General features: G+C 35.3%; 2 protein-coding genes across 14 annotated transcripts in view; one reads left to right on the top strand and one right to left on the bottom strand.

Moving 5' to 3' along the window:
- The window catches only part of NUDT6 (nudix hydrolase 6), a 60271-nt gene that overhangs the window by 9922 nt on the left and 37415 nt on the right, over positions 1-12934 (bottom strand). For 9 of the 12 annotated variants that reach the window (XM_019927890.3, XM_019927891.3, XM_019927889.3 and 6 more), the window contains 4 exons: positions 12203-12257; positions 7066-8058; positions 5448-6204; positions 4707-4795 (listed from right to left, as the gene is read on the bottom strand). In XM_019927890.3, the coding sequence (XP_019783449.1) occupies positions 7661-8058; positions 12203-12257 (453 nt within the window). In that variant the 3' untranslated portion in view covers positions 4707-4795; positions 5448-6204; positions 7066-7660. Of the gene's footprint in view, positions 1-1102; positions 1206-4706; positions 4796-5447; positions 6205-7065; positions 8059-12202; positions 12258-12934 lie in introns of all 12 variants that reach the window. The other 3 variants (XM_073804860.1, XM_073804859.1, XM_073804862.1) reach the window with 3 other exon arrangements.
- Positions 1-12934, top strand: part of FGF2 (fibroblast growth factor 2) — a 62869-nt gene that overhangs the window by 47771 nt on the left and 2164 nt on the right. The window contains exon 3 of one of the 2 annotated variants that reach the window (XM_073804867.1): positions 7003-7088. In XM_073804867.1, the coding sequence (XP_073660968.1) occupies positions 7003-7088 (86 nt within the window). Of the gene's footprint in view, positions 1-7002; positions 12814-12934 lie in introns of those variants that run through there. The other variant, XM_033856706.2, reaches the window with a different exon arrangement.

Here is a 12934-nt window from a genome sequence, read left to right as displayed (position 1 = left end):
ACAACTTTGGGATAAGTCCAGTGTTGTGACCAGTAGCCATCATTTGGGGATGCAGATGTTCCTTATTACCTAGAGACACTGGGGTTTATGAACTTGCATTTGCCAAAGGCATAATTCTTCCCACTCTTCTTCTACAGGGCCCCACCCCATTTCAGACTGCTATGTTACGGCACATCCCTGGGTTCTTCTGCATTTTATCCTGTGTGCGATTCCTACACTGATTTGTAAAACATTATAGTTTCCCCTCAGAAAGAAGAGCATGCTGGATAATAACACATTTTGGTTTCTAAGAGTCAGGTTAGGTTGATTACTACCAGTTGAGAGTATTAAAAAAGACTCAGAGTAACTGTATTTACCTGCCAAAGCCTAAATTTGGAGGCTGAAGTTGAGTCGTTCTTTAATATACAACAGACTCCGTATTCCATTCCATAGCAAAATAAATTTTGTTGCTATGAACAACAGAAGCCCAGGACAAATATTAGGATCTATGATTTCTTCTATGTTCAAAAATTGCATATAATGAGGTTAACTGTAGTCTTAAGTTTAAATCACCAAACAACCTCAGTGTTAGCACTGGTATGAAAAACTCTGCCTGGTCTTTAGCTGCTAGAAAGTTGCACATTGTTTTCTATATTATGCGACAGATTGTGATAACCTAAACAAAATAATTCAGTAAGTATTAGAATGTGTGTGATCTGTGTTGATCCGTAAGAGTCAAATATGCAAAAGTTATGTATCGTATCTGAGAATATATATTTAATTACTGTAAAAGTAAAATTTTTTTTACTTATTGAATAACTTTCTTACTTGAGGGGAAATGAAACTTAAAGAGATTTTTGAGGGTTCACTTATACAGAATGGTGATATATACTGATTAAATTTGTCAGAAAATGCAGTAAAGAAGAATATCATTTTTAAGAGATAAAATACTAGATTAAATGCAAAGGTTACTGCTTAATAAGAATTATTGCTTCTTTTAGAATCCAATCTTATAAAATTTTACATAAGCTACATATATATTACAATATTAAGATTAAATTTAAACTTTTTACAATTTGTGTCTTTCTTAGTTTGTTCTGAAATACTCAACACTGATACTTACACATCATGTCTGTTTTTAATTCTCAGAAGCTGTGTAAGCAAAAGCATTCTTGGACTCATGTTGAGCAAACTCTCTCATAAGCCAAAACTGCAAAATCAAAGTACTGTAAAAGAATAAACAATCCAAAAAACAGAGCATGGGGGAGTGAGCATAAGGGTCAATCTAACATTTAGCAGTGCATGAGAATTCTGAGGCCAATACATAAGGACAGGGGATGGTGGGGGGCGGCAGGGGGAGGACAATTTACTCTAGTTCTTTTCTTATAGTATGCCAGGGCTTTAAGATTGTTTTAAAGTCTTAAAAATTGTTAAAGATTGGGAGGGATCTTAAAGATCATCTAACCCAGTCTTCTTTTACAGATGAGAAAAGTAAGGTTCAGAGCGGTTAAGTGGCTCACTCAAAGATACAAGATAGTCAGGGATCAAGGCAAGACTGGAACCCAGGTTTCCTGGCTCATAAAGATCCTCGCAGATGTTGTTAGGATAGTCAATGGGCCAACTGGCTTAGTCTCCTCAGGGACTAAATCAGTCCATAAAATTAGACTATATTCTGTATTGCAGTACTTAGGCTGGATTTTCCTTGGTCTTAGTTCCTTTGTTCTTATTTAGATTTTGCAGTGCCATTGAATGGTATTTTTGTTGTAACCTATATAAAGTTTCGTTTATTCATTAATTTAGTAAATATTTATTGATCACTATGTGCCAGGCACTGATATAGCAATAGAATAGAAGAAAAACAACAGAAGAAAATCTCCACCCACCTGGCATTTATAGTGTGGTGAAATAAAGTGGATATGTATATATAAATAAATGATCTGTATTTGGATGTTGTAGAGCACAGAAATGAATGAGATGCTTTTTCCCCTCATAGTGTAACTAGAGTTACTAAATTCAGTTACTTGAGATTCTTTTTTTGTGGTCATACTTGTAGCCCTAAGGTCAGGTTTTTTTAAAAATAAATTTTGATTTTAGAATAGTAATAGGTTTACAGAAAAGTTGTGAAGATGCAGTACAGAGAGTTTCTGTATACTCCACACCCAGCTTCTCCATTAGTATGGTACACCTGTCATGACTAATGAACCAATATTGATACATCATTATTAGCTGAAGTTCATACTTTATTCATATTTCCTTAATTTTTACCTCAGGTCCTTTTTCTGTTCCAGGATACCACATTTAGTCATCATGTTTCTGTAGTCTCCCTTAGATCATGAAATTTCCTTAGACTTGCCTTTTTTTGATTACTTTGACAGTTTGAGGAGTACTGGTCAAGTATTTGTTAGAAGGTCTTTGAGTTTGCCTGATGTTTTCCTCATGATTAGACATGGGTTATGAGTGTTTGGGAGGTAGATCACAGGGGTAAAGTACTATTTTCATTGTATCGTTTCAGGGAACATGCTTATAACTAATAATATTAACCTTGGTCAGCTGGCTGAGTTAGTGTTTGTCTCCACTGTAAAGTTACTGCTGTTTTCCCCTTTCCATACTGTATTTGGAAGAAAGTCACTATACACAGTCTACATTTAAGAGATGGGAGTCGGGGCGGGGGAGGTTTATGCTCCGTCTCCTTGAGGAGGAAGTATCTGCATAAATTATTTGGAATTCTTTTGTATGAGAAACAACTTCTTTTATTTAGTTAATCATGTATATCAGTATATATGCATGGATATTTATTTTGTACTTTGGGTTATAATCCAAAACTGTATTATTTTGTTGTTCACAGCTGTGTTGTTCACAGCTTTGGCTCTTGGGAGCTTTTTCATTTGGCTCCTGTATTCTTTGACATACCCCAGTCAATGTGGGGTTTTTTGAGCACTTCCTTATTTCATGTCCTCTAAGAGTGCTCCAGTCTCATCTTGTATATTCCCTACTCCAGCCCAGAATGAGCCATTTCTCTAAGGAGGCTTGGTTCCTTCTACTAGAAAGTGGCATCAGAAACCAAGATCTGGGCGTGCTTGTTGCTACCGAGGTGTGTCTGCTTCCAGGCCCTCTTATCTGACCGAGCAAGGAATATAGGCATATACCAACCTGGATATATATATACACATAATTATAAATATTTCTACATTTAACCATCTATATTTAACCATAAATATTTCTATATTTAAAAATGAGTACATACTGATGTTATCCAACCCTAATCCAACAGTATCACATGAACCATTTTAGCGTTCCCTGCTGGCTTGTCTGTAACTACCCACTCCAATAGTGAGAAACGTGGTTCCTACCATTTCCTAGGGTCAGTTTTTCATTATGTATAAATATCTCACATCAGTTTACTTTCTTTTTGAAATTTCAAAGTAAATTAAATATATAGGCAAAATACAAATCAAACTATTTAAAATGTTGATTATGCTTTTTCAAACTCTGTTTGATTCTTTCCTATTCAGATGCCCCTACAAGGGGTCAGATTTCCAGCACCATCTTTAAAATCATTAGCATCACTGTTACCAGTATCAACAAATGGTTATTGTGCCCCTTATATAGGACCATAAGCTAAGCTAGTTCATGTGGATAATGTTCAGGCAAGTCTTGAGGTGTGGCCTACCGCTGATGCATGACAGATTTATATTACTCTCATACATGTACATCTACATTCATTTTTTAGATTCCATACCTTTTAGAATTGAGAATATGGATTGGAATTATTGTAACTTAAAACACTACTCAGCATTCCAAATAAATTAGTACTTTTCAAGTTCCAATTCTGTGGTTATTAGCATTAGTAAGAGGGAAAGAAGGTTAAGTGATTTGTCTCTTGCAGAGTATGCGCTCAGTAAACACTCTTTATCTCCTTTAGGACATCTAATATTTATCTCAAACTCAACATGTCCAAAACTGAATTCCTAATCTTTCTCTATAAAACCTGTTCCCCCTCACAGCTTTCCCCATCTCAGCAAGTCCATCATCTAGAACATAAACTTTAGTGCCACCCTTGATTCCTCTATATCTTACACTGCACATCTGATGTGTCAGGAAACTGTGTTGACTCTACTTTCAGAATACATCCAGAAGCAGACAGCCTCTTACCATCTCTGCTGCTACCAGCGTGGTCTGAGTCTCCCTCTCTGTCTAGGTTACTGAGCAAGCCTCTAATGGAATATCTGTATCTGCATCTGCCTTTGGCCCAGAGTAATCTTGACAGCCAGAGTAATCCTGGAAAAATGTCAGATCATGCTCAGAAGTCTACAGTGGCTTTTCAGTTTCTCAGGATAGAAGCCAAAATACTTACAATAGCCTATAAATCTCCTATCTCATTACCTCTCTGACTTCATTTCCTTTCCCCTTCAAACCCTCTGCTTCATTTCCACTGGCCTTGCTGCCCTTCACACACTTCAGGCATGATCCTGTTGTAGGGATTTTACACTGGCTTTTCCCTGTCTGCTTGGGATGCTGTTCTCTGGTATCTGGAGGGTTAACTCCAGCTCCTTCAGGGGTTTTTGCTCAAATATCACTTTCTCAGTGGAGCCTACTGTGGCCGTGCTATTTAATACTGCAGCCTAATCTGTACCCACACCATCCCCCATCCCGCTTATCCTCTCAGTTTTACTTTTTCCCATAGGATTTATCGTATTGTAGCATACAATTTATTCAGTTATGCTTACTGCTTATTTTGTGTCTCCCCCAGTGAGAATCGGACCAGCACAAAGGCAGGGATCTTTGTTCAGTTTTGTTCACTGATGTATCCCAGCGCCTAGAAGAAAAAAATTACGTTAAATGAATAAATGCATTATTTGAGCTGTGTGCTTTCTGTATCCCAAAATTATTCTTAAATTAAAAAAAATAAAGGAAAATAAAGGAAAATGTAATTTGATGAAAAGGTGTCAGATGGATACATGGGCAAAGGGTATCCACAATCTGAAATAAGTTACTAAGAGCCTTGAGTTTATTTATTCTCCCGATTTTATTTATCTATTTATTTTTTTGGAGTATAGTTGCTTTACAATGTTGCATTAGTTTTTGCTGTGCAGCAAAGTGAATCAGCTATACGTATACATATATCCCCTCTTTTCTGGATTTCCTTCCCATTTAGGTCACCACAGAGCACTGAGTAGAGCTCCCTGTGCTATACAGTCGGTTCTCATTAGTTATCTGTTTTATACACAGTAGTGTATATATGTCAATCCTAGTCTCCTGATCTATGAGCCTTGAGTTTTAGATTCCTCATTTGTTAATGAGTATATGTGATACATTATGTCAGAGGATTGTTGTGGTATTTAAATAAAGTGATATGCACGAGAGCAGTCAATAACCATGAATTAAGGGATTTCCCAGTTCCTGGGCCTATATAAAATAAGGCTTGAAGGCAAGGTACAATTTGTTGTAAGCCTTTAGAAGCTACTTACCCACTTCCTCTGTGATGTCCTCTGAAGATCTCCTTTTCTCTTAAGTTTGAAATGGTGAGCAGTTAAACATTGAGTATAGGAAAAAAGCTCTGTGAATATGTTTATAAAGGTTAAAAAAATTACACTGCATCAGTTTTTAACAGGATTATTGACATCACAACCAATGAAGATGATTTGTAAACTTAGGATGGAGAGAACTGAAAATTGCTTAAAATGGGATGTTAGATGCATGCTTTTATTGAGACTGAATTTTGGCTCTACTACCCATTAAAAAAGTGCAGTTTGTTTTCAAGTGCACATTAGCTGTTTAGTAAACTTACATGTCTGAGTGTTCAGCACAGAGGCACAATTTCCTTCTCTCCCCTCTGTGTAAAAAGGTACAAGTAACCTCTGTTTTTTTAAAAAAAAAACAAACTGTGGTTTCCATAATGTATCAATATTATCCACTTAATCCCTGGTACTATTTCTTTTCTCTAAAATACTAGCAACTGGCTGAGAAGGCAAATATTACTGGCATGGTATGTATCCCAGTTGGCCAAGCATTATAGGGAGTGCTAACTAGCAAGGTGGGGCACCCTGTAGGCTGACTGAACACCAAAAAATGAGCATATCAACGTCCTGAGGATAACTGACTGATGTGGTTTAGGTCTATTTCTGGGAAATTAGCCCATGAAGCTCAGTGCTGACCTTTCATGTTATCTTTATGATTACATGCCTTTTCCTTTCACTCTTTACTTTTCGACTCCTGACCTTAAACCTGGAATAGAGAAAGAGGAAGATTTTTATTGGTGGCACTAAAAAGTGACAAGATAAAGTAAAACAGGTTAACTTCAGTTAACAAAGGAAGCACAATAATCTCACCAAAGGTAGCAAGTATTGGCTACAGAGTATCCGTGCCACTGTTATTACATTTGAATCTCTTTGAAACTCATGAGACAGTCCTGGGTATCGTATAGCTGGGTCCTCGTGCAATGTATGCTTCTTTGTAAGGCTACCTGTGATTTATTTGCACTTAAGTTACTTTCTTAGTAAGTTACAAAAAAAAAAAAGAGCAAACTAGATAAGTTTGCATTTCAGTTTTTAAAAGTTCAGTTAACAGTAGTCAAAACATTAAAGCCAAGTAAATATCCAGTAAAATTCTTATCTCTAGAAGCCGACTACAGGAGCTATTAATCACTTTTAGGTCTTTCTTGTTACTGGATGTATGTCCCTTTTGGACACCACTGAAATCTATGTTCATGGGATGTTTCAAGTCTGAGCCAGTGTGGTTCCTACACCACCTGTGTGCTCCTGCTGCCTAGCACCTGACCTGTCCATCGTGGGGCTGGAGAATGGTCCTTGGACTGCTCCTCCGAAGAAATGTGCTTGAAACTGTCCTGCTGATACGCTGTGTTCCTGTCCTGTGTCCTTCTGCAGACTCAGATTGTGTCAGATTTTGGCCTGTTGAGTCTCACTAGTTTGATCGTCCTGTTGAACCCAAAGCACTGTGTACTTTCATTAAATATTTAACCTGAAAAGTATGACAACAACTACTAATTTTTCCTTTGTTTTTCAGAAATGTGTTACAGACGAGTGTTTCTTTTTTGAACGATTGGAATCTAATAACTACAATACTTACCGGTCAAGGAAATACTCCAGTTGGTATGTGGCACTGAAGCGAACTGGGCAGTATAAACTTGGACCCAAAACAGGACCTGGGCAGAAAGCTATACTTTTTCTTCCAATGTCTGCTAAGAGCTGATCTTAATGGCAGCATCTGATCTCATTTCATATACCTCATGAAAGAAGAGGTATATTTTAGAAATTTGTTGATGAAAGGAAAAGAAAAATGTATACAGCTATCTGCTCAGTTTACGTAACTGGTCAGATAACCTTTTATCTAACAGTAAAATATTTAACCATTGCCTTAGTAAAACAACAACAACAAAAATTCCTGGAAAATGCATAGACTTCCACTTTTTATATAGAATTTGCCTTTATCCAGTGAAGCTTACTTACAGCTACAATCTTTTTCATACATTTGCTTCATTTGAAAAGAGGCTTTTAAAATGTGCATACGTACAAACAAGTTTTCTTCATGGAAATCACAGACATTAGAAAATTTAAGTCAGATATTTAGTTAACCCAAATGTCCACTACTTCTTATAATACGGCACACATTAATCTACAGGTACAATTTACTTAAAACATTTTAAAATCATGTAAATATAAATTTAATCCATGCCTGTCATAGTTTTATAACTGTCTGGCAGTTCCTTGTGATAGATTTTATAGAACAAGCCTGTGTAAACTGCTGGAAGTTCTTCCATGGTCAGATCAATCTTGTCAAACCCTTCTCTGTATCCATACAGCAGCAGCCTAGCAACTCTGCTGGTGATCGGAGTTGTATTTTCAGTCTTGACTAGGTCACTGAGATCCATCCACTCACACCTTAAGCATTCATGCTGGCAAAAATTTATGGTGAATGAATATGGCTTTAGGCGGCAGATAATATACATATCTGACTTTCCAAAAGCTCCAGGATGGGTGTGCTGTTGCCGAATACTCAGGAGGGACCTGAATTCTGACTTTATACCGGTCTCTTCAAAAACTTCTCGAACTGCTGTATCTCCTATATAGAAGAAAATGTACAAATCAGTAAGGATCACATTTTTAGGAATTTAATCATCAAAGATTTTCAAGAAGCATTTTCTAAATGCTCAAAAAGCACAACTTTACCCTAAGAAAATAAAGTTTTCAATGTAAACTCTTTGCCTTACTGGACATCCTGAAGTACCGAAGTATTTTCTTACCAATGTATATCTAAGAAGCTTTTGAAATACTGACTATTTCTTTGGCTGCTACTTGCAGGCTTACCCACTTATATATATATTTTGAAAGTCACATTTTAAAAAATTCTTCCTGCTTTATTTCCCCAGAGGTGAAAGCATAGGTTGCAAAGCTGCAGTTAATATTCCTACGTATTTTTTCATTATTATCCTGTTCCTGATTACCCATCAAAACTGCCTAAATTTATAAACATCAGAATTGAGAAAAAGTGATCCACTCTTCTTTATAAAAGTCTGGACAGCTACAGAATGTACTGAACTATGAAATGATTCAACTCTCCCCTGGTCTCTCCTAGGACTGTCAAGCCTCTGAAATCATAGAGCAGACTCCTTTATAACCATTTTGTTATGCTCTTGTAGTTATCCTGTGAGTGGAATCCCACCATGGTTAATTTTTTGGCATTTTCTTTGTTCCCTGCATTTCAAAGAACTTGGATTCATTCTTCCAACAGCAAAATGCTGCAGTCATTTCATCAGAAGTTTTCAAAAAACTTGCAATTTACAGAATTTTATAATACAGCTAGGGTTTTCACATTTTATAAGGTTGATTTTTCAATAATATGCAAATTTCTGGGACAGGATTTTTATTGCCAATAACTTATTTTTGGCTGCTTTTTCTAAATATCCAGATGAACCTCCTACATGGGATTTCTCTAATTTTATGATGCTCTGTCATTGTCTCCCAAAGTGTTTTATGAGAAGCCCCTAAAAAAGCTGCCTTCCTTGCCTATTTGCTGGGAAGCTTCACAATTGCCACAGGTACAAATTTTTGTTCAACTACCCTTTAATGCCTCCATTTTCTTGTTTGCCAAATTGTCAGTTATATTTGTCTTCTTAGTAGTCCTACTAGTGAGGAATAGGCAAGGAAGAGCAAGTCGTTGAAAGAAAAAAAATGTCTCGATGTTTTTTCTGATAAACAGCTCTGGAAATATGCACAGGAAAAGTGTTTAATATATAAGATGTTTGTCTGCCATACTTGAATATATGTGGACTTCCCTTATAATTGAGATTTGCCTTAGGTCAAACATGGTTAGAAATTATATTTTTAAACTGAAAACATAAAAGAAGAATTTATATGTTAAGAAAAGGAAAACTTGCCTTAATAAGAAAGATAATTTTTAGTAGTATACATGTTTGTTATTAAATTTGTTAAAGATTGTGGCAGTAGTCTTAAATTTTACATGTCATTTGCTGATCTGAGTTAAAAATTGTTTAAATGTTTATTTTTATTCTTTAAACACTTTGAAAGATGACCATGGGGGTCTTGTTTAGCTTTTAGCAACACTAATCAAGAGTTTGGCATTTAGTTCCTGAGTCTGGCCTGTTGGTGTGTTATGGAAGCACAGGACGGGGCTGGTGAGCGAAATCTGCCCTGCTCAGCAGTCACCGCAGCAGTTGATTCAAAATTGGCGCTGTCTGGGTAGTGTGATCCGTTTAATTTGAATCCATGATATTGACTAGACTAAAAACTGAATGGGCAAATAAGCGCTTTTGTATCTAGAAGAACCCGTTCCATCTTAAGATTGAAATCTCTTCTCCAAAGATTTTACCATGAAATTAAAGATTTTTCTATCTAGATAAAGTGCTTTATTCTCGTGTACCTTTATTATTTTAATGTACTGTAAGCTAAACTGAAATAACTGTTTTATAGGTTTGAAGAACATAGGAAAAACCAAGAGGGTTTTGTTTTTATTTTTGCTGGTTGAAAGATATGTTTAAAACCGTCATAGTGTTTTGTTTAGTTAAAGGACAATAATGAAATGGAACTTATATTTGTTATTTCTATTTTCTAATATTTAATAGGATTAGATTGAAATAAAAGGAAAAACTGTGCAGAATATGGGTTTTTCTGGTGTTTCCCTCTGACTCTGGTACACTGATGAACTCTGATCAGACCCCCCTGCTTTAAAGACCTTTGGCTATGCAGGGATGCTCTTCCTGTCAGTGGTAATGAGATTTTTTTTCAGGAAGGCAGCTTCTCCATTTTTAACCTTGTACATGTATTGTACTCTTAGGGTATTATATTATATGAAAACCTAAGGATTGCATTCTATTTTGTATACGCCCCCTTAATGTTTTGCTTTTTTTTTTTTAAAGCACTACGGACAATAGTGCTTCATTTACCTAGTAGTATCAAAGAATGAATGATTCCAAACAAATGTGCTTCTCAGTTAACTACTGTTTACTGCTTAAGAGCCAATATGAATGCTTGCACATTTGTGATGGCAGTATACCTAAAGTATATTACATACTTTCCTAAAAACAGAGCTTAAAGAAAATAATTTAAATAATTCCTGGATGATCTGGCTTCATCATTAAGAATAATCTATTATTTTACTGTTACAAAATAGAAATGCTCTCTATACATAGTCTTCCAGATCTCTACTGTCAGTTATCATTTCTAGCTGCTTTCACGGTTTTATCAGTTCTGAGGCAAAGCTTCAATTTATACTACTCCTAGGTAGTGTGGTGAATGCCAATTGCTGCTTTTTTCTTACTTCCACATAGTGAGGTGTATATACGATCTCTGAATAGGTGGGTTGTTGTGACAACCACAAACACACAAAGAAAGTAGTGAATTCCTAATAATATGGACTTGAAGTGTTCTGGAGTACACTCAAACCTACAATTATACACATTTGGCTTGGAAATGTGTTTCTCCATTTAAATATATCTGAAACTCAGACTATCCATAAAAACTCAAATGAGAAAAGTCAATTCATTTGAGAAGGCAAGACTCAGAAGAGGAAGCTACACAAACCTTCTCCTGTAGACTGCTGTTTGCCCGGTATCAACTGGATAAGGATGTAAAACATAAACTTAACTAGTTCACATGATGTCATATCACATAAGGATAGTGTGAGATAATCAGGAGCTCTAGAATAAATGCCCTTCTCTTTCAACACTTGCACCACTACAAAATCCTTTTTATTTCAACAGAAGGCCTAGCAAACTCTAAGCAAAAGGTCAGTAAGTTCCTAAAAAAACAAAATTTGCTATGGATATATCTGAATGTAGTGAATTTACTTATAGGATATTAGGAGTTGATTCTATACTATGTATAGGGCATTTTTAATTTGTGGAACATTAAAAAAAATCGTTTCAAGTATATATATATATATTTAAAATACTTAAAAATAATTTAGGACATTGCCTTCATATAAATGATGGCTAAAGAGACTAGGGGACATACATATTGAGGAAAAAGTCATAGACAAATAATACTGATATGAAATGAGTTCATTTATTATGATAGGGACTGCACTTGACCCAATGGTTTAAGGAGTAGGTAGGAAAACTCAGTTTCTATTCTTTCCTTCCTGTAAAATCCTGACATAATGAGCTCAGTAAATTGTTTTAGGAAGTTATCTCTCATTTCAGACTTTCTCACATGAGACATTTTACTATGTTTTGGCTTTCTATCCAAAATAAACAGTAGATAAAATTTTCATAAACAGAAGAATTATGTCACCACTGTTCTATAATTGACTTTATAAATAATTCTTATTTCACAATTCATTTAAAAGTTACTCTTCATCTTTGTGTGATAGAATGCTCAAGAATTTGTTTTATCATAGTTTAATTCCAACAATTTTAGTTATATTCAAAATAACCCTTAATGCTAAACTTGACTGATGTACATCCAAAGCTTCTCATTTTCAAGCAAATTAATCTAGAAGCAGTCCTAAGCAGAAAAACAGGTGTTATGCTCCTAATGGTATTATTTATAACAATGAAATAAGTTGTAATATTAGAAGTTTTGCTGCTAATTTTATATCATCCCTGAAGTAACTTCACTGAAATTTTCTGACTTAGCCTAAACCAATTAGAAAAGTTAAAATCTTATTCTCAGCTCTACAGCAAGAAAGTAAACATATGAATTTCCTCAACATTTTCAAGTCAATTAAAGATATGTAATATACACACCAATATCTTCTCCAGGCTCTGACAGGCCTCCTGGAAACTTCCACATATTTTTCAACTGCAGTATAAAATCAGAAAATAAAGTTAACATACCTTTTATTCACTAACATACACAAACACACACAGATGCCACAAAATTTACTCATAATTGGTCAAGGTGGTTGAGAATTTATTTTTTGGTTAATTACAGGCAAATTTTTTTCAGCTTCCTTCCTCACGCCTCCCTTCTTTTTAGGGATAACTGGTGACTTGTGAAACCTTTTCCCACCTTTTTCTTCAGGAACTAGAAGTGGTTTTGTTTGGTTAATGTGATAAATTCTGTATGAGTGAAACAGTGGGGGGGAAACATCTACTGGATTTGTGTAGTTAAAAAAATTTTGCTGCTAGTTTACTAAAAAATAGAGGAATCTTACTGATGCTGCTATAAATAAGTAGAAAATACAGTATAAATTTAATCACTAAAGTATGCTACTTTTAATTTTCACATTTACTTTCTGTATTGTGTCTAATCAGATATGTTCATCTTAAGATTTCTCTTATTCTCTGTGTTAATGATTTTATGTACAAATGTAACTGCTTTTCATGGGAAGTGTGAATAAAATTGATTAGTTTAAGTTTGTGGCTTTTTGTATAACATTTCTTTTTTTGATGGGGAGGGGCAGGTGGGATGATCTGACTAGGAATGGGGATAAATGTGGAAAATTTATTTTAAATAATTCTGAAGTGACATGGGAC

This window comes from Tursiops truncatus, chromosome 5 (genome assembly GCF_011762595.2).
Source record: "Tursiops truncatus isolate mTurTru1 chromosome 5, mTurTru1.mat.Y, whole genome shotgun sequence".
Lineage (NCBI taxonomy): Eukaryota > Metazoa > Chordata > Mammalia > Artiodactyla > Delphinidae > Tursiops > Tursiops truncatus.
This window is presented reverse-complemented; position numbering and strand designations above follow the sequence as displayed.